The sequence below is a fragment of the Amblyraja radiata genome, chromosome 8 (genome assembly GCF_010909765.2).
Source record: "Amblyraja radiata isolate CabotCenter1 chromosome 8, sAmbRad1.1.pri, whole genome shotgun sequence".
NCBI classification, from domain to species: Eukaryota; Metazoa; Chordata; class Chondrichthyes; order Rajiformes; family Rajidae; genus Amblyraja; species Amblyraja radiata.
Window position 1 is genome coordinate 75389117 of NC_045963.1, and position 21613 is coordinate 75410729.

General features: G+C 45.9%; 1 protein-coding gene across 2 annotated transcripts in view; it reads left to right on the top strand.

The window, feature by feature from the left end:
• The window catches only part of snap25 (synaptosome associated protein 25), a 45576-nt gene extending 24236 nt beyond the window's left edge, over window positions 1-21340 (top strand). Inside the window, exons 4-7 of one of the 2 annotated variants that reach the window (XM_033026247.1) lie at window positions 1692-1809; window positions 11643-11768; window positions 13249-13393; window positions 20394-21340. In XM_033026247.1, the coding sequence (XP_032882138.1) occupies window positions 1692-1809; window positions 11643-11768; window positions 13249-13393; window positions 20394-20462 (458 nt within the window). In that variant the 3' untranslated portion in view covers window positions 20463-21340. Of the gene's footprint in view, window positions 1-1691; window positions 1810-2004; window positions 2123-11642; window positions 11769-13248; window positions 13394-20393 lie in introns of both variants that reach the window. The other variant, XM_033026246.1, reaches the window with a different exon arrangement.
• The last annotated feature ends 273 nt before the right edge of the window (window positions 21341-21613 follow it).

A 21613-nucleotide genomic window follows, 5' to 3' on the forward strand; every position in this document is an offset into this window, starting at 1 on the left:
TCCGTAACTCCCTTGTCAATTCTTCCCTTCCCTCCCGTACCACCCCCTCCCCGGGCACTTTCCGTTGCAACCGCAGGAAATGCTACACTTGTCGCTTTACCTCCCCCCTCGACTCCATCCAAGGACCCAAGCAGTCGTTCCAGGTGCGACAGAGGTTCACCTGCACCTCCTCCAACCTCATTTATTGCATCCGCTGCTCTAGATGTCAGCTGATCTATATCGGTGAGACCAAGCGTAGGCTTGGCGATAGTTTCGCCCAACACCTCCGCTCAGTCCGCAATAACCAACCTGACCTCCCGGTGGCTCAGCACTTCAACTCCCCCTCCCATTCCGTATCAGACCTCTCTGTCCTGGGCCTCCTCCATGGCCAGAGCGAGCAACACCGGAAATTGGAGGAACAGCGCCTCATATTCCGCTTGGAGAGTCTGCATCCTGGGGGCATGAACATTGAATTCTCCCAATTCTGTTAGCCCTTGCTGTCTCCTCCCCTTCCTATCTCTCCCTCAGCCCTCAGACTCCTACCCCTCCTTTTTCCTTTCTTCTCCCCGCCTCCCCCCACCCCCCATCAGTCTGAAGAAGGGTTTCGGCCCGAAACGTTGCCTATTTCCTTCGCTCCATAGATGCTGCTGCACCCGCTGAGTTTCTCCAGCGTTTTTGTGTCCCTTCCATTTTCCAGCATCTGCAGTTCCTTAAATACCTGATCTATTCCTCTTATGATTTTGTACACCTCTATAAGATAACCCCTCATCCTCCTACACTCCAAGGAATAGAGTCCCAGTCTACTCAGCCTCTCCCTATAACTCAGACCCTCTAGTCCTTACAACATCCTCGGGAATCATCTCTGATAGCGTTAGTGTGCAGGGATCGCTTGTCCACGAGGACGTGGTGGACCAAAGGGCCTGTTTCCGTGCTCTATCTCTAAACATGAACTAAATATTACACTCCAGTCTCCAAAGTGGTACTCCCTAAACTATTTCCTTGGGCTATTGATAATTAATTAACTCGAGTGGTTGCAGAAGGAGTCGTGGCAAATGGAACAACAATTAGGAGGTGCGGTGGAGCAATGGTAGAGTTGCTGCCTCACATCGCCAGAGACCCAGGTTCGATCGCTGCCTGCACGGAGTTTGCACGTTCTTCCCGTGACCTGCGCGGGATTTCCCCGGGTGCTCCGGTTTCCTCCCACACTTCAAAGACGTGCAGTCCTGAAGGGGTTAATTGGCTTTGGTAAAATTGTAAAAATGTCCCTCGTGCGTGTGGGATAGCGCTCGCGTACGGGGTGATGGCTGGTCTAGGCGCGCACCCGGTGGGGCCGAAGGTCCCCGTTTCTGCGCCGTATCTCCTCAGCAAAAAGCGGAACGGGGAAGGTCGAGCTCCCTATCGAAGAAAGGAGTCGAACTGCTGAAGATTTCTACTCCCACAGCGTGGTGCTAACTTTCAGAGCAGTAATTATCAGCATTCGATCGCGTGGTAAACGTTAACAATTTAACAACTGATCTCCTTTTTAGGTCCAGCGTCGACAAGTACTTTGGGCCAGCATTCAGTATGCATGTAGTAATGAGAACAATGCATTGAATTAGAGAACATTCTCTTTGCCTTTCATAACTTTAATCGACACCGACATTATTCATGTTTTTCGGCTCAATGCAAAACCAAAATTCATTCCACTACTATCATCCCTTTATCCTGACCAGAACAACTTGACCGTGTTGAAGATGGCATGAACCATATCAACCAAGACATGAAGGAAGCTGAGAAAACATTAAAAGATTTAGGGAAATGCTGTGGCCTTTTCATATGTCCATGTAACAAGTAGGTACTGGGTACGCAGCCCTGCTGTGGAGTGTCCAGTTGTCGCAGTGAATGTCTGAAAAGTTTTTATCCTTTTTTGAAATTGTCTTTTTTTTTCCCCCACCCCCTATATGTCCTTTCTTTCTCATCTGCTTCAATGTGTGGCGATTTATATATGTGTGTGTAAAAAAAAAACCCCATCTTGTGTTCAACCAGAGCAACTGGAGCGCATCGAGGAAGGAATGGACCAAATCAATAAGGATATGAAGGAGGCAGAAAAGAATTTGACAGATCTAGGAAAGTTCTGTGGTCTTTGTGCCTGTCCATGCAACAAGTAGGTGCTGTCTGCTTGACTGCTTGCCTGCTTGTCAAAGCTTCTGAGCACCCAAGGCTCCAGTTATGCCTTGTGCAGCTCATCCACATTCGGCAATAGAGGGAGGATGAGCGTGCGATATGCAGAATAATAATATCAATAATAATAAATACCGTTTATAAAGGCAACCATTTCATAGTGTAGGCTCTCAGATCGATTTAATGCATAAAGAAATCAGGCATGCTGCAGAAAAGACACAACCATCTTTGACCTCTCTCTAAGAGATACTCCTGCATGCTCAGTATACCCGCTTGACGCCAACTTATAGATGGCAACCCGAAATAATAGAGTATTACTGGAACACACTCGGTTTTTGGCAGCATTCCACCGATCAGTCCATGGATGGCACCACTTTATACGCGCAACACGCCGTTGTGTCACGTGACGGTGCCTTGCCGCGAGCGCGTTCACGTGTGGTGCGGTGGATCTTAGCACGCCGGGGTCCATTTTGACGCGTCGCATGTTGAAATGTCCGCCAGCTGAAGGCCAGACACAAAAGGAAATAACGAAAAGCAAAAAGTATGTGGGAAGAATATGGCCAAACCCGACCTTCCCTGAAAGGACGACACTGTCCCAATGTAATTTTCCAGCAGAAACGTTCACGTAAATCAAACAGCCTCCTCCGCTCCTCCGTGGTCACCGCACACCACCATTTTATGAAAAGTCTTGTCGCCCCTGCATGTTTATTACCACCAATCTGTTTAATGCCTGAGTGTGTTCTTGTACGTTATGTAATAATCTATTATTTGAGCATGTAGACTTACCAACAGGGTCTGACCATGTGCAGTAATGCTGTAATAGATTGTCACGCCCAAACATTGAATTCTGAACCATGCTTGATAACAAATTAGCATCTAAAAATTAAGAGAGTTCAGTTCAGTTTGGTTTGATGTATTGCCACATCAGCCGAGGTACAGTGAAAAGCTTTACTTTAAGTTTACTTGGATTATTAAATATTTAGACGTCTGATATACAGCGTGGAAACAGGCCCTTTGGCCCACTGAGTCCGCGCCGACCAGCGATCACCCCGGACACTAGCTAGCCGATAAAACACCAGGGACAATTTACAATTTTTGCCGTACCATTTAACCTGCAAACCTGTGCGTCTTTGGAGTGTGGGAGGGAAATGGAGCGCTTGGAGAAAACGCACGTGGCCACAGGGAGAACGTGCAAACTCCGTGCAGACAGCACCCGAGGTCAGGATCAAACCCGGGTGTCTGGAGCTGTGAGGCAGCAACTCTGCCGCTGTGCCACCCACTGGATGACAACAAAGCCCTGATCCTAATCCAGATCCAGATCCAGATCCAGATCTAGTTCTAGATCCAGACCCTGACCCTGACCCTGGCCCTGACCCTGACCCAGATCCAGATCCTGATCCGGATACTGATCCAGATCCAGATCCAGATCCCACCTCAGATGAATCCCAACTATATTTTGGAGACACAAGGAATTGCAGATGCTGCTTTACACAAAAAAAAGACACCAAGCACTGGAGTAACTCAGCAGGTCCAGGCAGCCTGTCTGGAGAACATGGGTGGTTGGCGTTTCGGGGTTGGGACCCAGTCTGAAGAAGGGTCTCGACTAGAAATGTCACCTACCCATGTTGTCCGGCAATGCTGCCTGACCCGCTGAGTTACTCCAGCATTTGGTGTCTTATTTTCCTGTCATTTTTCATTCATGTCACAGGCAGACCCAAGACCTATTACACATACCCACTTCCTTGTGACAGGATGCTGATGAGACTCTAATTGGAATCATTGGACTGTCGGTGCACGCTTCAGTAGCTCTGACCAGCATCAGGAATCATCTTGGCAACCCGTCACCAAGTACCAATTAAACATTGGCCGCAGGAGAATTGAACAAAATAATGTTTTGCTCCTTGTCTGTATCAGTGAAGACCATAAGGCATAGGAGCAGAATTAGGCCATTCAGCCCATCGGGTCTGCTCTGCCATTCAATCGTGGCTGATCTATTTTTCCCCCTCAGCCTCATTCTCCTGCCTTCTCCCCATAACCTGTGACCCCCGTACTAATCAGGAACCTGTCCATCTCCATTTAAAAAATATCCAATGGCCTCCAGAGCCGTCTGAGGCAATGAATTCCACAGATTCAGCACCCTCTGAATACAGAAATTCCACCTCATCTCCGTTCTAAAGGTACGTCTTTAATTCTGAGGCTGTGCTCTCTGGTCCTAGACTCTCCCAGTGGTGGAAACATCTTCCCCACATCCACTCTCTCCAGATCTTTCATTATTCAGTAAGTTTCAATAAGGAGGTACACAAAAAAGCTGGAGAAACTCAGCGGGTGCAGCAGCATCTATGGAGCGGAGGAAATAGGCAACGTTTCGGGATGAAACCCTTCCGGGTTTCGTCCCGAAACGTTGCCTATTTCCTTCAGGGTTTCGTCCCGAAACGTTGCCTATTTCCTTCAGGGTTTCGGCCCGAAACGTTGCCTATTTCCTTCGCTCCATAGATGCTGCTGTACCCGCTGAGTTTCTCCAGCTTTTTTGTGTACCTTCGATTTTCCAGCATCTGCAGTTTCTTCTTAAACAAAAAAAGTTTCAATAAGATCTCCCTTCATCCTTCTAAACCCCAACGAGTACAGGCCCAGAGCCGTTGGTTCGATCCTGACCTCGGCTGCTGTCTGTGTGGAGTTTGCACGTTCTCCCGGTGACCGTGTGGGCTTGCTGGTTAATCACCCTATTTAAATTGCCCCTCGAGTGTTGTATGTGGATGAGCTGAGGAATAGCATTGAAATAGAGTGAATGGGTGGATGATCTATGGGCGGCATGGACTCAGTGGGCCGAAGGGCCTGTTTCCATGCTGTATCCTTTCAATCAATAAAACAAAGCTCTGCTTGTTTGTTTTTCTCTCTACCCCATGAGACAGAACCAGCCTTCTTTTTAGCCCATCTCCAACACCCAGTATTGACATCCGATTCCAAACTATCTGGCAGAATTGCATTAGGGAAATAGTAAAAGGCTGCCTTTTCATTTAACACATAACAGAGGACAGTACAGCACAGGAAAGGGTCCTACAGCCCACAATATATCTGTGCCGAACAAGATGCCAAGACCATCTCTTTTCTGCCGGCATATAATCCATATCCCCCCATTCCCTGCATATCCATGTGCCTATCCAACAGTCTTTTAAACACCACTGTCGCATCTGCCTCCACCTCCACTCCCGGCAGCACACTCAAGGCACCCACCACCCTCTGAGTAAATAACATTGCCCCATGTCTCTCCTTTAAACCTTGCCCCTCTCACCTTAAAGCTTTGCCCTCTTGCATTTGACATTTAGAGAGAGAGAGAGAGAGAGAGAGAGAGCGAGAGCGAGAGCGAGAGCGAGAGCGAGAGAGTCAAGAGAGTCAAGAATGTTTTATTGCCATATGTCCCAGATAGACAATGACATTCTTACTCGCAGGAGCATACATATACATACACATATATACACACACACAAACATACAGTATATATATATAGTGTACATATATATATACACACACATGTACATGTACACACATATATATATATACATATACACACACACACATATATACAGTATATATACACACATATATATATACACACACACATACATGTACACACACATACATATACACACATATACATACACGCACACACACACACACAAATATATACAGTTTATATATATACATACACACATATACATATATATATATATATACACACACACATATATTCATGTACACACACACACACACACACACACACACACACACGTACATATATATATATGTACTAGACTAAGTGGGACCCGTTGGTCCCCCAACGCAATATTCCACCAATTCCAATATTGGTGGCCAGTGGGGGGGCTTTCTGGAGTGCTGGTATGGGTTCTTGGGGTGGCAGCTCAGTCCCTCAAGCCTGATCTGCTGGCAGCTAACTCACGGCTGGTGGGCTGGCAGTTGACTCATGACTATTCCTTGAAATTCCATTTCAAGCAGGGTGCAAGGCCACCATATTCAAATCCATGTTCCTACCATTTCAAGTAGGGTGCAAGGCCACCAAATTCAAGTGCACTTTCTTACCACTATGAGCAGGGTGCAAGGCCACCGAATTCAAGTGCAGTTTCCAACCACTTCAAGCAGGGTGCAAGGCCACCAAATTCAAGTGCAGTTTCATACCACTTTCAGCAGGGTGCAAGTCCACCAAATTCAGTGCAGTTCCATACCACTTCAAGCAGGATGCAAGACCGCCAAATTCAAGTGCAGTTTCATTCCACTTCAAGCAGGGTCGAAGGCCACCAAATTCAAATGCAGCTTCATACCATTTAATGCAGAGTGAACCACCATAAAACCACACAAAATACCAAACTCACAGTTCAGTAGACATTCAGTGTGTTCAGTTGATTCACAGCTCAGACAGAGTCATGACCTCTTCCTCCCCCATCATGCAGAGACTGAGCCACACCCACACTTCCGGGTTTTATAACCCCTCCCCCTCCCACCAGAAAAGGTGTGGCTTTCAGGGCGTGATTGACAGCAGAGAGATTCTCAACATTTTTTAAACACTAATAACACTTTTATTTTTCATTGATGGGAAGAATTCTCTGCACCTGCTCAGCAGAGGGGGGGGACTAAGATGGCCAAAAATCACTGCCGTAAGTGGTAGCATTTTATCTTAAATCAATATACAGTGCAAACAGGAAGTAAGTGCATTTGCAGTAGTGCCTTTTAACTTCAAGCCAAAGCACCCAAGCCGCCATTTGCAGTAAGTAGTGACTTTCAACTTCAAGCCAAAGCACCCAAGACACCATTTGCAGTAAGTAGTGCCTTTCAACTTCAAGCCAAAGCACCCAAGCCACCATTTGCAGTAAGAAGTGCCTTTCAACTTCAAGCCAAAGCACCCAAGCCACCATTTGCAGTAAGTAGTGCCTTTCAACTTCAAGCCAAAGCACCCAAGCCACCATTTGCAGTAAGTAGTGCCTTTCAACTTCAAGCCAAAGCACCCAAGCCATCATTTGCAGTAAGTAGTGCCTTTCAACTTCAAGCCAAAGCACCCAAGCCACCATTTGCAGTAAGTAGTGCCTTTCAACTTCAAGCCAAAGCACCCAAGCCACCATTTGCAGTAAGTAGTGCCTTTCAACTTAATGCCACCATTTGCAGTAAGAAGTGCCTTTCAACTTCAAGCCAAATCACCCGCCACCATTTGCAGTAATCAGTGCCTTTCAACTTCAAGCCAAATCACCCTCCACCATTTGCAGTAATTAGTGCCTTTCAACTTCAAGCCAAAGCAGCCAAACAACCATTTGCAGGTAGTGCCTTTTACTTCAAACAAACCATATTTTCATTTTCAAACCACATTAAGGGTACTCACAGTTGTGTAGACATTTGTTCAGTGTTATTCAGAGCTCATAGAGACGTGACCCTTGACTTCATCCATCTTGCAGAGAATGAGTGAGGCACACCACTTCCTGGTTTTATAGTCCCTCCCCCTCCCTCCAGCAGGTGCAGCAGAAAGTATGGTGATTTTTTTAAACTTCAAGCCAAAGCTCCCAAGCCACCATTTGCAGTAAGTAGTGCCTTTCAACTTTAAACCAAAGCTCCCAAGCCACCTTTTGCAGTAAATAGTGCCTTTCAACTTCAGGCCAAAGCACCCAAGCCATCATTTACAGTAAGTAGTGCCTTTCAATTTCAAACAAATCACCCAAACCACCATTTGCAGTAAGTAGTGCCTTTCAACTTCAAGCCAAAGCACCCAAGCCACCATTTGCAGTAAGTGCCTTTCAACTTCAAGCCAAATCACCCACCACCATTTGCAGTAATTAGTGCCTTTCAACTTCAAGCCAAAACACCCAAGCTACCATTTGCAGTAAGTAGTGCCTTTCAACTTCAAGCCAAAGCACCCGAACAACCATTTGCAGGTAGTGCCTTTTACTTCAAACAAACCATATTTTCATTTTCAAACCACATTAAGGGTACTCACAGTTGTGTAGACATTTGGCAAGTTTTATTCAGAGCTCATAGAGAGGTGACCCTTGGCTTCATCCATCTTGCAGAGAGTGAGTGAGGCACACCACTGCCTGGTTTTATAGTCCCTCCCCCTCCCTCCAGCAGGTGCAGCAGAGAGAATGGTGATTTTTATTAAAATCAAGCCAAAGCTCCCAAGCCACCATTTGCAGTAAGAAGTGCCTTTCAACTTCAAGCCAAATCACCCAAGCCATCATTTGCAGTAAGTAGTGCCTTTCAACTTCAAGCAAAGCACCCAAGCCACCATTTGCAGTAAGTAGTGCCTTTCAACTTCAAGCAAAGCACCCAAGCCACCATTTGCTGTAATAGTGCCTTTCAACCTCAAGCCAAAGCTCCCAAGCCATCATTTGCAGTAAGTAGTGCCTTTCAACTTTAAACCAAAGCTCCCAAGCCACCATTTGCAGTAAGTAGTGCCTTTCAACTTGAAGCCAAAGCACCCAAACAACTATTTGTAGGCAGTGCCTTTTTACTTCAAACAAACCATATTTTCATTTTCAAACCACATTAAGGGTACTCACAGTTGTGTAGACATTTGTTCAGTGTTATTCAGAGCTCAGAGAGACGTGACCGTTGGCTTCATCCATCTTGCAGAGACTAAGTGAGGCACACCACTTCCTGGTTTTATAGTCCCTCCCCCTCCCTCCAGCAGGGGCAGCAGAGAGAATGGTGATTTTTTAAAAAACATTAATATCTCTCTGATTTTTCATCGATGGGAAAGATTCTCCGCACCTGTAAGGCGGAGAGGGGCTCTGAGCGAGGTGGCCAAAAATGACGGCCGTAGGTGGCGGCGTTCTGTCGGAAATCGCAGCACAGTGGGCCAAAAGCGGTCAAGATCAGAGATTTAGTAATATAGATAGATAGATATACACACACACATTTACATATACACACACATATATATATATATATATATATATATATATATATATACACATATACATATATATATATATATATATATATATATATATATATATATACACATATACATATATATATATACACAGATATGTGCACACACACACACACAAACATATATATACACACATATGCATATAAACACGCACAATGTATATATATGTTTAAGAAGGAACTGCAGATGCTAGAAAAATCGATAAAAATGCTGGAGAAACTCAGCGGGTGTGGCAGCATCTATGGAGCGAAGGAAATAGGTGACGTTTCGGGTCGAGACCCTTCTTCATATATACATGTATACACACACATATGCATATATATACATACATATATAAACACACACACACACACACATATGTATATATATATATATATATATACACACACACATACATATACGTCAAAACAAACAAACCATAATAGTGCAAGCAGACAAAACCGATGCCACCAAGTCTATGTCATTGTCTACCCAATCTATGGTCTATCATTAAAAACATGGCATCACATTTGTTGACCTGATCAAGAGCAATGGAAGAGTTCTAGGGCAGGCTGATGGTGCATGTTTTTGCAGGCCAGTCCAAATCGAATCTCACCCCCCAACTGTGCCGTTGGAGAATCAGTCACCTTTTATTTGGCTAGGTGCTGGAAAGTATAGCTTCAGAAAAAGCAGAGTGACTTTCTAACACAAGCATTATGCTGCACATCTCAGAGGCCTGACACTGCAGCAGTGCCGTGATTTATATGTTATTGTCGACAGCACGGATGAGAATGGGTCTTTACATTTATATTCTAGTTCACACTGGTTGTGCAAGTCATCTTTTCTTTCAGCCTGCTCTCGATTAACTGTCTCGGGTTCTGCTTAATAATCTTCTGCCTCCCCCGTCCAATATTACCCCTCTGTCAGAGATCCATTCTACCTGTATTCCTGTGTAGGAGAGAACTACAGATGCTGGTTTACACCGAAGATAGACGCAAAATGCTGGAGTGACTCAGCGGGACAGGCAGCATCCCTGGAGAGAAGTGATGGGTGATGTTTCGTGTCGAGACCCATCCTCAGGCCATTCCTTCTCTCCAGAGATGCTGCCTGTCCCGCTGAGTTACCCCAGCATTTTGTGTCTATCGACCCGTATCCCTGATCAGTCACCACTTCCGTTGCCGCTAGAGCACCCTGTGCAAGTGGACCAACAGAGAGCTGGAGCTGCCTGAAGGGCCTGTCCCACTTGCCGATTTTTCCCGGCGACTGCCGGCGTCATATAAGTGTCGCCGAAAGATTTTTAACGCTTCGAAATCCAGCGGCGACAAAAAAAATGTTGCGACACTTGGAAGAAAAACACCGCACGTAAATATGTCGTTACGCCGCAAAATTTTCGGTGACCTGATTCGTCACTGTCAATGACACCGGCAGTCGCCGACAAAAAAAAATCGCCAAGTGCGACAGGCCCTTGTATGTGTTTCCCGTTTCCTTCTCACGCCCACGGTACAAGGGTTTCTCCAAGGCTTTTCCTTCTGAGGCGAATTACTTTACCGATAGCTTTATCGTTTTACGCTCTCGCATTTGTTTCACTCCACTGTTTGTCTTTAGTCCGTGTGTTCGTTTACGAGGGAGTTGTACAACAGGGATCGATGTTTGGCCAACGAAATCAGTAGCAGTACCGATATATTAGACTGGGATGTAAACACCATTTTAAATCTAGGGGGAACCACTCCACATCAGGTTGGTACAGTGGTTCAGAGGAACTATCTCAATTTGCTGACCTTGACCTGTTATCTCAATAACTAATAGACAACTGCTTAACAATAGCAAATCCATTACCTTCAGCAATAAAGGGGAGTGAATTTTAGTATTTTTAAAAATGCTCCTCACTTATTCTTGAATCGATGATTTGCCTTCTTGGGGGCCTGTCCCACTTTCCCGAGTTATTCACGAATTCTCCCGAGTTATTTACAAATTCTCCCGAGTTTTCCCCTCGATTCAAACTCGCAGAATGTTCGTAATTCACAGAGTCCGTAGGAGTCCGTGGATATATCGTAGCGGCTCGTTACGTCAGCCGTAGGTACTCGGGGCTATTTTTTTACTCGTGGACATTTTTCATCAGGATGGAAAAAACGTCCCGACTTACCTGATGCCCCGCAGTACCTACGGCTGGCATAACGAACCGCTACGATATATCCACGGACTCCTACGGACTCGTTATGAACATACTACGAATTTGAATCAAGGGGAAAACTCGGGAGAATTTGTGAATAACTCTGGAAAGTGGGACAGGCCCTTTAAGCCTACGGCTTTTGGCAGTTATATTTCCAACCTCGAGTGTTGTGCTGGTTAATAAATCCAATCTCTAGCATAATGGGCAAAACATTCCTATTGAAGTGAAAATGAAATGGATGTTTACAGAGATTATGGAAACATTTAATCGACCAATATAATATATCGGTATACTATCGTTTTCTCAAATGTCCATTCGCCTGAGCCAGTGGGAAGGTTGAATTGTAAGGACTGCAAGGGTTTGGTTCCAATGTGCACTGAGTGTCTTGTTGTTTTAATTGCCCAGACTCAAGTCAAGCGATGCTTATAAAAAGGCTTGGGGGAACAACCAGGATGGGGTGATCGCCAGCCAGCCGGCTCGTGTGATGGATGAACGTGAGCAGATGGCCATCAGCGGGGGGTTTATCCGCAGGTGGGCTCAACTCTCCATCCATCTCTGTACATAGATCTACAATGCCTAGAATACGCTGCCAGAGGTGGGGATGGGGGGGGGGGGAGTGGAGTGGTGGTGGGGGAAGATATGGCCATCCTGTTTAAGTGACTTTTCGGTAGCCACATGGACATGCATGGAATGGAGGGGTATTGATCACATGCCGGCTCATAAGAGTTGGAGAAATAAGGAACTGCTGGTAGAGAGACACAAAATGGTGAAGGTTTCAGTTGCAGTTTAGTTTATTGTCACGTGTACCGAGGTACAGTGAAAAGCATTTGGACAATAGACAATAGACAATAGGTGCAGGAGTAATCCATACGGCCCATCGAACCAGCACCGCCATTCAATGTGATCATGGCTGATCATCCCCAATCAGTACCCCGTTCCTGCCCTCTCCCCATATCCCCTGACTCCGCTATCTTAAAGAGCCCTATCTAGCTCTCACTTGAAAGTATCCAGAGAACCTGCCGCCATCACCCTCTGAGGCAGAGAATTCCATAGACTCACAACTCAGTGTGTGGGAAAATGTTTCCTCAACTCTGTTCTAAATGGCTTACCCCTTATTTTGGACTCCCCCAACATCGGGAACATGTTTCCTGCCTCTTGCTTCCCCAAACCCTTAATAATCTTATATGTTTCAATAAGATTCCCTCTTATCCTTCTAAATCCGTATACAAGCCCAGCCACTCCATTCTCTCAGCATATGACAGTCCCGCCATACCGGGAATTAACCTTGTGAAGCTTTTGGTACGTGCTAACCAGTCAACAGAAAGACAAGCTTACAGTCAAGCCATTTACAGTGTATAGATACATGATAATGGAATAATGTTTAGTGCAAGGTAAAGCCAGCAAAGTCCGATCAAAGTTAGTCTGAGGGTCCCCAATAAGGTAGATAGTAGATTATGAATAACTCAGCGGGTCAGGCAGCACCTCTGGAGAGAAGGAATAGGTAACGTTTCAGGTTGGAATCTTCTACAGATTCCTTCTCCAGAGATGCTGCCTGACCCGCTGAGTGCTGAGTTACTCCAGCATTTTGTGTAAGAAGGAACTGCAGATGCTGGAAAAATCTGAAGAAGGGTCTCGACCCGAAACGTCGCCTATTCCTTCGCTCCATAGATGCGGTCTCACCCGCTGAGTTTCTCCAGCATTTTTGACTGCCAGCATTTTGTGTCTATCTTTGGTATAAACCAGCATCTGCAGTTCCTTCCAATACAGATTCACAGTGAAAAGCTTTTGTTGCGTGTTATCCAATCGTTGGAAAGACTATCGATGATTGCAGTCGAGCCTCCCGCAGTGTACAGATACAGGATGAAGGGAATGAGAGCCATTTCTTGGACTCCTCGCTTCCATTTTCGGAGAGGAGTTGGGATGTTAATTTTAACTTCAGTGTTGTCCGGTGAACATGAAAGCACCCAATGCGAGTGAGCAATACCCTTACAGAGATCTTCTTCTGGCACAGAGTCACGGATGATGCCCGGGAAAATGAGATGGATGATAATCTGGAGCAAGTCGGTGGCATCATTGGCAACCTTCGCCACATGGCACTGGACATGGGCAACGAGATTGATACACAAAATCGCCAGGTCGACAGGATCATGGAGAAGGTAAGACCACCGGCAAAATCGGTCTTTTCAGAACTGGTCATTTAAGAATGGTGCATTCTCCACGGCCAGTAGTGACTACTTCAGAATCGGGCAGCTTACAACCCCCGCCTCTTCGTTGAACACCTCCGCTCACCTACCTGATCTCCCGGTGGCCCAGCACTTCAACTCCCCCTGCCATTCCCAATCTGATCTTTCTGTCCTGGGCCTCCTCCATTGTCAGAGTGAGGCCCAGCGAAAATTGGAGGAACAGCACCTCATATTTCGCTTGGGTAGTTTACACCCCAGCGGTATGAACATTGACTTCTCTAACTTCAGATAGCCCTTGCTTTCTCCCTCCTTCCCCTCCCCTTCCCAGCTCTCCCACTAGTCCTACTGTCTCCGCCTGCTTTCCATCTTTGTCCCTCCCCTGCCCCCGACATCAGTCTGAAGAAGGGTCTCGACCCGGAACATCGCCCATTCCTTCTCTCCATAGATGCTGCCTGACCCGCTGAGTTACTCCAGCATTTTGTGTCTACCCAGCGGTATGAATATTGATTTCTCTAACTACAAGTGACCCCTGCATTCCCTCTCTCTCTGCCCCTCCCCATTCTAGTGCTCCGACTGGTTTCACTGTCCTCTTGATTAATTTTACTGATTGTACGCCTCCTTGTCACCTTCCCCTCAGCCAACAATGACCCATTCTACATTTCCTTACCATCGGCTGCTGGGATCTGTTGGTTTCACACCTTACACTTCCCTATCTCTGGACTCCCTCTCCCCTGACTCAGTGTCGCTACCCGAAACGTCACCCATTCTTTCTCTCCAAAGATGCCGCCTGTCCCGCTGAGTTACTCCAGCATTTTATGTCTGTCTTCGGTGTAAACCAGCATCTGTAGTTCCTTCCTACACGCTTCAGAATTATTGTTGCGTTTAGACTTTAGGCTTTAGAGATACAGCGCGGAAACAGGCCATTCGGCCCATTGGGTCCGCGCCGACCAGCGATCACCCCTGCACTAGTACTATCCTACACACTAGGGACAATTAAAAATGTATGCCAAAGCCAATTAACCTACAAACCTGATAGACACAAAATGCTCAGCGGGTCAGGCAGCATCTCTGGAGAAAAGGAATGGGTGCCTACAAACCTGTACGTCATTGGAATGCAGGAGGAAACCAGAGGACCTGGAGAAAATCCATGCAAAGGTTCAAAGGTTCAAAGGTCAGTTTATTGTCACGTGTACCAATTAAAGTACAGTGAACCTCGACTCAGGTCATGGGGAGAACATACAAACTCCGTACAGACAGCACCCGTAGTCAGGATCGAACCTGGGTTCCTGGTGCTTTGATGCAGCAACTCTACCACTGTGCCACCGTTCTTATGTATTTTAGTGAATTTAAGAAACCATTTTCAGTTCAATTTTTGTTAGAGATACAGCGCGGAGACAGGCCCTTCGGCCCACCGGGTCCGCGTGGACCAGCGATCCCCCCACATTAACACTATCCTACACACACAAGGGACAATTTTTACATTTACCAAGCCAATTAACCTACAAACCTGCACATCCTTGGAGTGTGGGAGGATACCGAAGATCTCGGAGAAAACCCACCCAGGTCACGGGGAGAACGTACAAACTCAGTTCGGACAGCACCTGTGGCCAGGATCGAACCCCAGGTCTCTGGCAAAGACGTACAGATTTGTAGGTTAATTGGCTTGGTATAGGTGTAAATTGTCCCTAGTGTGTGTCGGATAGTGTTAGTGTGCGGGGATCGCTGGTTGCTGCGGATCGGTGGGCCGAACTGGGCCCGCTTCCGTGCTTTATCTCTGAGCCAAACTAAACAAAACTAAAATGCTTTCAATTAGAACATAGAATATAAAAGAGAACAGCAGAAGAACGGGCCCTTCGGCCCACAATGTCTGTGCTGAACATGATTCCAAATTAAACTAACCCCTCCTAACTGCATGTAATCCACATCTCTCCATTCTCTGCACATCCATGTACCTATCTAAAACAATCTTCAATGTCCAGGCACCCAACCCCACCCTCCCTCCCCCCCAACCACCCCCACCCACCCCACACCGCCTTTCCACTGTGTAAAACACATCTCCTTTAAACGCTCCTCTCTCACAGTAAAGCCTTGCCCGCTAGTCTTTGACATTTCCACCCTGGGGGAAAAAGGTTCTGACTGTCTACCTTGTCTATGCCTCTCATAATTTTATATACAGTACTTTTACCAAGTTGCCCCTCCCCCCCGATCACTGATGAACTAGCTTTCACTCTCAGCAAACGTCTTGCGATTTAGTCACACAGTGCTGGAGTCACTCAGCGGGTCAGGCAACATCTCTGAAGAGCATGGATAGGTGCCGTTTCGGGTCGAGTCCCTTCTTCAGACTGATGAAGGTCCCCGACCAGAAATGTCACCTATCCATGTTCTCCAGAGACGCTGCCTGGTCCTCTGAGTCACGCCAGCAATTTGTTGTTTTCTTTGTAGAAACCTGGATCTGCAGTAGCTTGTATCTCATCTAGCGGTGGAGCTGTAGAAGAGGTCCCATCCCGTTGGGAATTTCAAAATTGGTTGAGGCGATCATAACAAAAACAACACCTTGTGGCAAATCCCTGTTGTCAGACTGAATCCCGAGGGACATCAGAGTTTGTAGCCTATGCAACCAGTACCTTTCACGTGCAAAAAAGTTTGCAAATAAATGGTTTTTAACCTATTTGTACTCATGGCTAATCAGCACAAGTGGTTTGAAAATCTGCAAACTGTATATTTTCAGCTGCTATGCTTAAGTTTAGTTTGGTTTTAGGGCCTGTCCCACTTATGCGATATTTTCGGCGATAGTCATAGTCGCAGCAGGTCGCCGAAAATTTTCAACACGTAGAAACATAGAAAATAGGTGCAGGAGTAGGCCATTCGGCCCTTCGAGCCTGCACCGCCATTCAATATGATCATGGCTGATCATCCAACTCAGTATCCTGTACCTGCCTTCTCTCCATACCCCCTGATCCCTTTAGCCACAAGGGCCACATCTAACTCCCTCTTAAATATAGCCAATGAACTGGCCTCAACTACCTTCCAGCAGCGACCAGAAAAAGATACGACTCTTTGGGCGACGACTCACCACCAAACAAGCGTCATCCCACGACATGTCGTGAGTAGTGTCCCAAAGAGACGTAGCTTTTTCTGGTCGACGGAACACTGCTGGATTTTCAACGTGTTGAAAATTTTCGGCCATCTGCTGCGACCATGACGGCTGCCGACAAGTCACCAAAAAAAATCGCCAAAAAAAAACAGGTTTGATCCTGTCTACGGGTGCTTGTCTGTATGTTCTCACCGTGACCAGAGTGTGTTTTCTCCGAGATCTTCGATTTCCTCCCACACTCCAAAGACGTACAGGGGTTTGTAGGTTAATTGCCTTGGTATAAAATATTTTAAAAAATGATCCCTAGTGTGTGTAGGATAGTGTTAATGTGCAGGGATCACTGGTCGGTGCGGACTCAGTGGGCCGCAGGGCCTGCTTCCGCGCTGTATCTCTAAACTAAACTAAACTAAACTAAACTAAACTAAACTAAACTAAACTAAACTAAACTAAACCAAACACTCTCACAGTTTATTAAAATCCACTGTTCTTTTTCTCCAAGTTGCTCATACCAGTATCCAGGAGATTCATTTAATCTGTGGTGACTTCAGGGAACTCCTGATGGAACAGATGTGTGCAGATGTTTCAATGTTCCTTCTCTGAAAGCAAAGGGTTCCTGGAAACAGTGAAACGTCTGTTCACCTCTGTTGCATTGGGGCCAAAAATATGTGCCAACTCCCTGGAATCATACGCGCATGTTACTCCAGTGTGATTGATCTCGGCGGCTCATCTTGTATTGGCATTTAAAGTTTTAGTTTAGATTAGTTTAGTTTAGAGATACAGCGCGGAAACAGGCCTTTCGACCCATCGAGTCTGCGCCGACCAGCGATCCCCGCACACTAACACTATTCTACACACACTAGGGACAATTGACACCTACACCAAGCCAATTAAGCTGGAGTGTGGAAGGAAACCGAAGATCTCGGAGAAAACCCACGTGGTCACGGGGAGAACGTACAAACTCCGTACAGACAGCACCCGCAGTCGGGATTGAACCCAGGTCTCTGTAAGGCAGCAACTCTACCGCTGCGCCACCGTGCTGCCCTCAAAAGCATTTACATTCTGTTAATTCAAGACTTAATTTCTGATGCTTACTGGAGAATTGGGTTTAGTTGTTAAAGATACAGCGTGGAAACAGGACTTCCGGCCCACCGTGTCCATGCCGACCATCGGTCACCCATTCACACTAGTTCTATGTTATTCCATTTGTGCTCTGTACACACCAGGGACTATTTACAGAATCCAATTAACCTACAAATCCGCACTTCTTTGGGATGTGGGAGAAAATGGTGGCACGGTGGCACAGCAGTGGAGTTGCTGCCTCACAGCGCCAGTGACCCCCGGTCAATCCTGACTACGGGTGCTGTCTGTATGGAGTTTGCACGTTCTCCCCATCATAAGTTAGATCGTTTAGTTTAGTTTATCATCATGTATACCGAGGTACAGTGAAAATCTTTTGTAGCGTGCTAATCAGTCAGCGGAAAGACAATACATATAACATATAACAATTACAGCACGGAAACAGGCCATCTCGGCCCTACAAGTCCGTGCCGAACAACTTTTTTCCCTTAGTCCCACCTGCCTGCACTCATACCATAACCCTCCATTCCCTTCTCATCCACATGCCTATCCAATTTATTTTTAAATGATACCAACGAACCTGCCTCCACCACTTCCACTGGAAGCTCATTCCACACCGCTACCACTCTCTGAGTAAAGAAGTTCCCCCTCATGTTACCCCTAAACTTCTGTCCCTTAATTCTGAAGTCATGTCCTGTTGTTTGAATCTTCCCTATTCTCAAAGGGAAAAGCTGATCCACATCAACTCTGTCTATCCCTCTCATCATTTTAAAGACCTCTATCATGTCCCCCCTTAACCTTCTGCGCTCCAGAGAATAAAGACCTAACTTATTCAACCTTTCTCTGTAACTTAGTTGTTGAAACCCAGGCAACATTCTAGTAAATACGTGATTGTAATCGAGCCATTCACAGTGTACAGATACAGGATAAAGGGAATTTGTAAGGATGATTAGTACAGGTGTCAAATATAACCATATAACCATATAACAATTACAGCACAGAAACAGGCCATCTCGGCCCTTCAAGTCCGTGCCGAACACTTATTTTCCCCTAGTCCCATCTACCTGCACTCAGACCATAACCCTCCATTCCTTTCCCATCCATACACCAATACTATGGGGAGAAGGCAGGAGAATGGGGTTGAGAGAGAAAGATAGATCAGCCATGATTGAATGGTGAAGTAGACTTAATGGGCTGAATGACCTAATTCTACTCCTATGAGTAAATAAATTATAAATGTACTGAGAATTAATGGTATTTTCTGTCAGTGGTATGTAGTTCAACTTCAGTATGAATTATATCCATTGGTGTCTCGACATGATGGGCCGAAGGGCCTGTGTACGCACTGTCTCTCCAAACTAAACTAAACTCAACTATAAACTAAACTAAACTAGTTTGTAGGAAGGAACTGCAGATGCTGGTTTAAACCGAAGATAAACACAAAATGCTGGAGTAACTCAGCGGGTCAGGCAGCATCTCTGGAGAAAAGGAATAAGTGGCGTTTCGGGTCGAGGCCCTTCTTCAGACTGAGAGTCAAGGGAAGGGAACGAGAGATATAGATGGTGATGTAGAGAGATACGGAACAAACGTATGTAGGATATGTAAAAAAGTGACAATGATAAAGAAAACAGGCCCTTGTTAGCTATGGGCCAGGTGAAAATGAGTTACAGACAACGAGACAATGAATCACCCATTCCTTCTCTCCAGAGATGCTGCCTGACCCGCTGAGTTACTCCAGCTTTTTTGTGTCTATCTTTGGTTTAAACCAGCATCTGCAGTTCCTTCCGAGTCAAAAGGAGAGGAGTGAGCTGTGAAGCCAGAGGGAGGGACATAGGTGGAAGGGGTGTGTGGGATGGAACTGCAGTTGCTGTTTTAAGCCGAAAACAGACACAAAAAGTTGGAGTTTAACTGAGCGGGTCAGGCAGCATCTCTGGAGAGAAGGAATGGGTGATGTTTCGGGTCACGACCCTTCTACAGGAAGGGGGATGGGGGGGAAAGGGTGTGCGGAAGAAATTAATGTGGAGGGAAATAAAAATAAAAACGAAAAGTTACAGACTCCGCAGGTTTGCTTTAAGTGACTTTATTGCATGATATCATGGAGAGATGGCTGCAGTAAACTGCTCACCACTTCTCTGACATCACAGCAGAATTAGCTGGCAGTTATACTGTGCAGTAAATAACTTTTGTTTACTTGTTAGATACAGCTATACGAAAATATACTATCTACCACATGGGTGCTATCTAACACAATACAAAGGCCTCTTGACATTGTTCTATCTCATCTTTCAGGTGGCCCACGCCACCATCCCCATTCCGAGCCAATCATAAGCCTCCCATTTACTGCAACGTATCTGCGCCACTAGCAGTAGGGGGCGCTGGTGACCTACTGTAACCTCTCAGAGAAAATTAAACAAGCTTTGTTATCTCCTTTTATTTACATTTAATTTACATTTACCATCCACCCCTCATCACGTTCCTAGACCGGAGGTAATACGTCTAATCTACTTTGCCGTTTCCAGTGGATTCTCTTCCACACCTGGACGTGAGAGATTTCCAATGGTCACCTCCCAATACACCCCTTTCGTTACCTTGTTCAATTTCAATCAAAATTAAATAAAGACGGATGTTAAATTTTCTTCCACAGTGTGCGGGATAGTGGGCAAAATGTGTGAGCACCCGGGATGGGGCAGGGTGGGGGTGGTGGGAATTAAAAGTGCAACATTCTTCAAGACTTGTGTCTGATTTGTACCCTCCACAAAGCTAACGCGTGTGTTGATCTCGTTTTGTTTTGTTACATCCTAGGCCGAGTCCAATAAAACCAGGATTGACGAGGCCAACCAGCGTGCAACAAAAATGTTGGGAAGCGGCTAGGGTCGCCTGTGGGAGAGTCATCGTCCTCTGGCCCGGTTGGGAAAGCTGCGTACAACTTGATTTTATTGTGGTGTTTACTGATTAGATTTGCCCACATGCACATATCGAACCCAGTGTAAAAGTTGCCCTGTCCAAGCTTGCCAAACTCTGAACCAGACTACATGCTATTTATTTATTTATTACTAGATGAACCTTATTCCAAAGGATGGGTGTCGTGCTGGATTCATGGTTTTATCTCCCTAGTGACCTTTACAAAACATTTTTCTGTTCAACGTAAACAAAGTTTGCTTGGTTAGATAGCAATGCTAGAAAGGCTATTTTTGTTCTAAAATGGCAGACTGTACAGTATTGTCGTTCAAAATGGTGTCACTACACACAGCTACTGCCATGTTCCTAGGGTATTGTGATGGTAAAAGACCATGTAGTTTAAAACAATGTTGTCATATTTATTTCACACAGCCATTCTAAGTCAACGTCGAGGAGCTGTGGTGTATGTAACTGTATTCGTCCTTCCACTGAGGTGATGATATATATGCATGAAATTAACTTTCAGCCCTTCTGCTAAATGATCTTCACATTGGTGGTGACGCCTTGCTAGAGCATGCTCAGTATTGGGACACAGTTGACACCTGGTGATATTTACAAGTCTACAGTGGTGCCATGTTTTATGTCCTAGCAACAAAAAACTTGGTGTAAAATTAGGATAAAGCATTTACTAAATGAGCAATGTGTGCGACGAATTTGCAGATCGATCTTCATCAGTAAATGTCAACTCGATGCTAAAGTGGTGGATGCTAATGGGGAAGTGGTCAAATTCAGCCATGAGCTTTAGATACTGCTAATAATGCCCCTGTCCCACTTAGGAAACCTGAACGGAAACCTCTGGAGACTTTGCGCCCCACCCAAGGTTTCCGTGCGGTTCCCGGATGTTGCAGGTGGTTGCCGGAGGTTGCAGGTAGTGGAAGCAGGTAGGGAGACTGACAAAAACCTCCGGGAACCGCACGGAAACCTTGGGTGGGGCGCAAAGCCTCCAGAGGTTTCCGTTCAGGTTTCCTAAGTGGGACAGGGGGCATAAAGGGGCTGTCCCACTTTTCCGAGTTCCTCGCAAATTCTCCAGAGTTTTTCCCTTGATTCAAACTCGGAGATGCCAG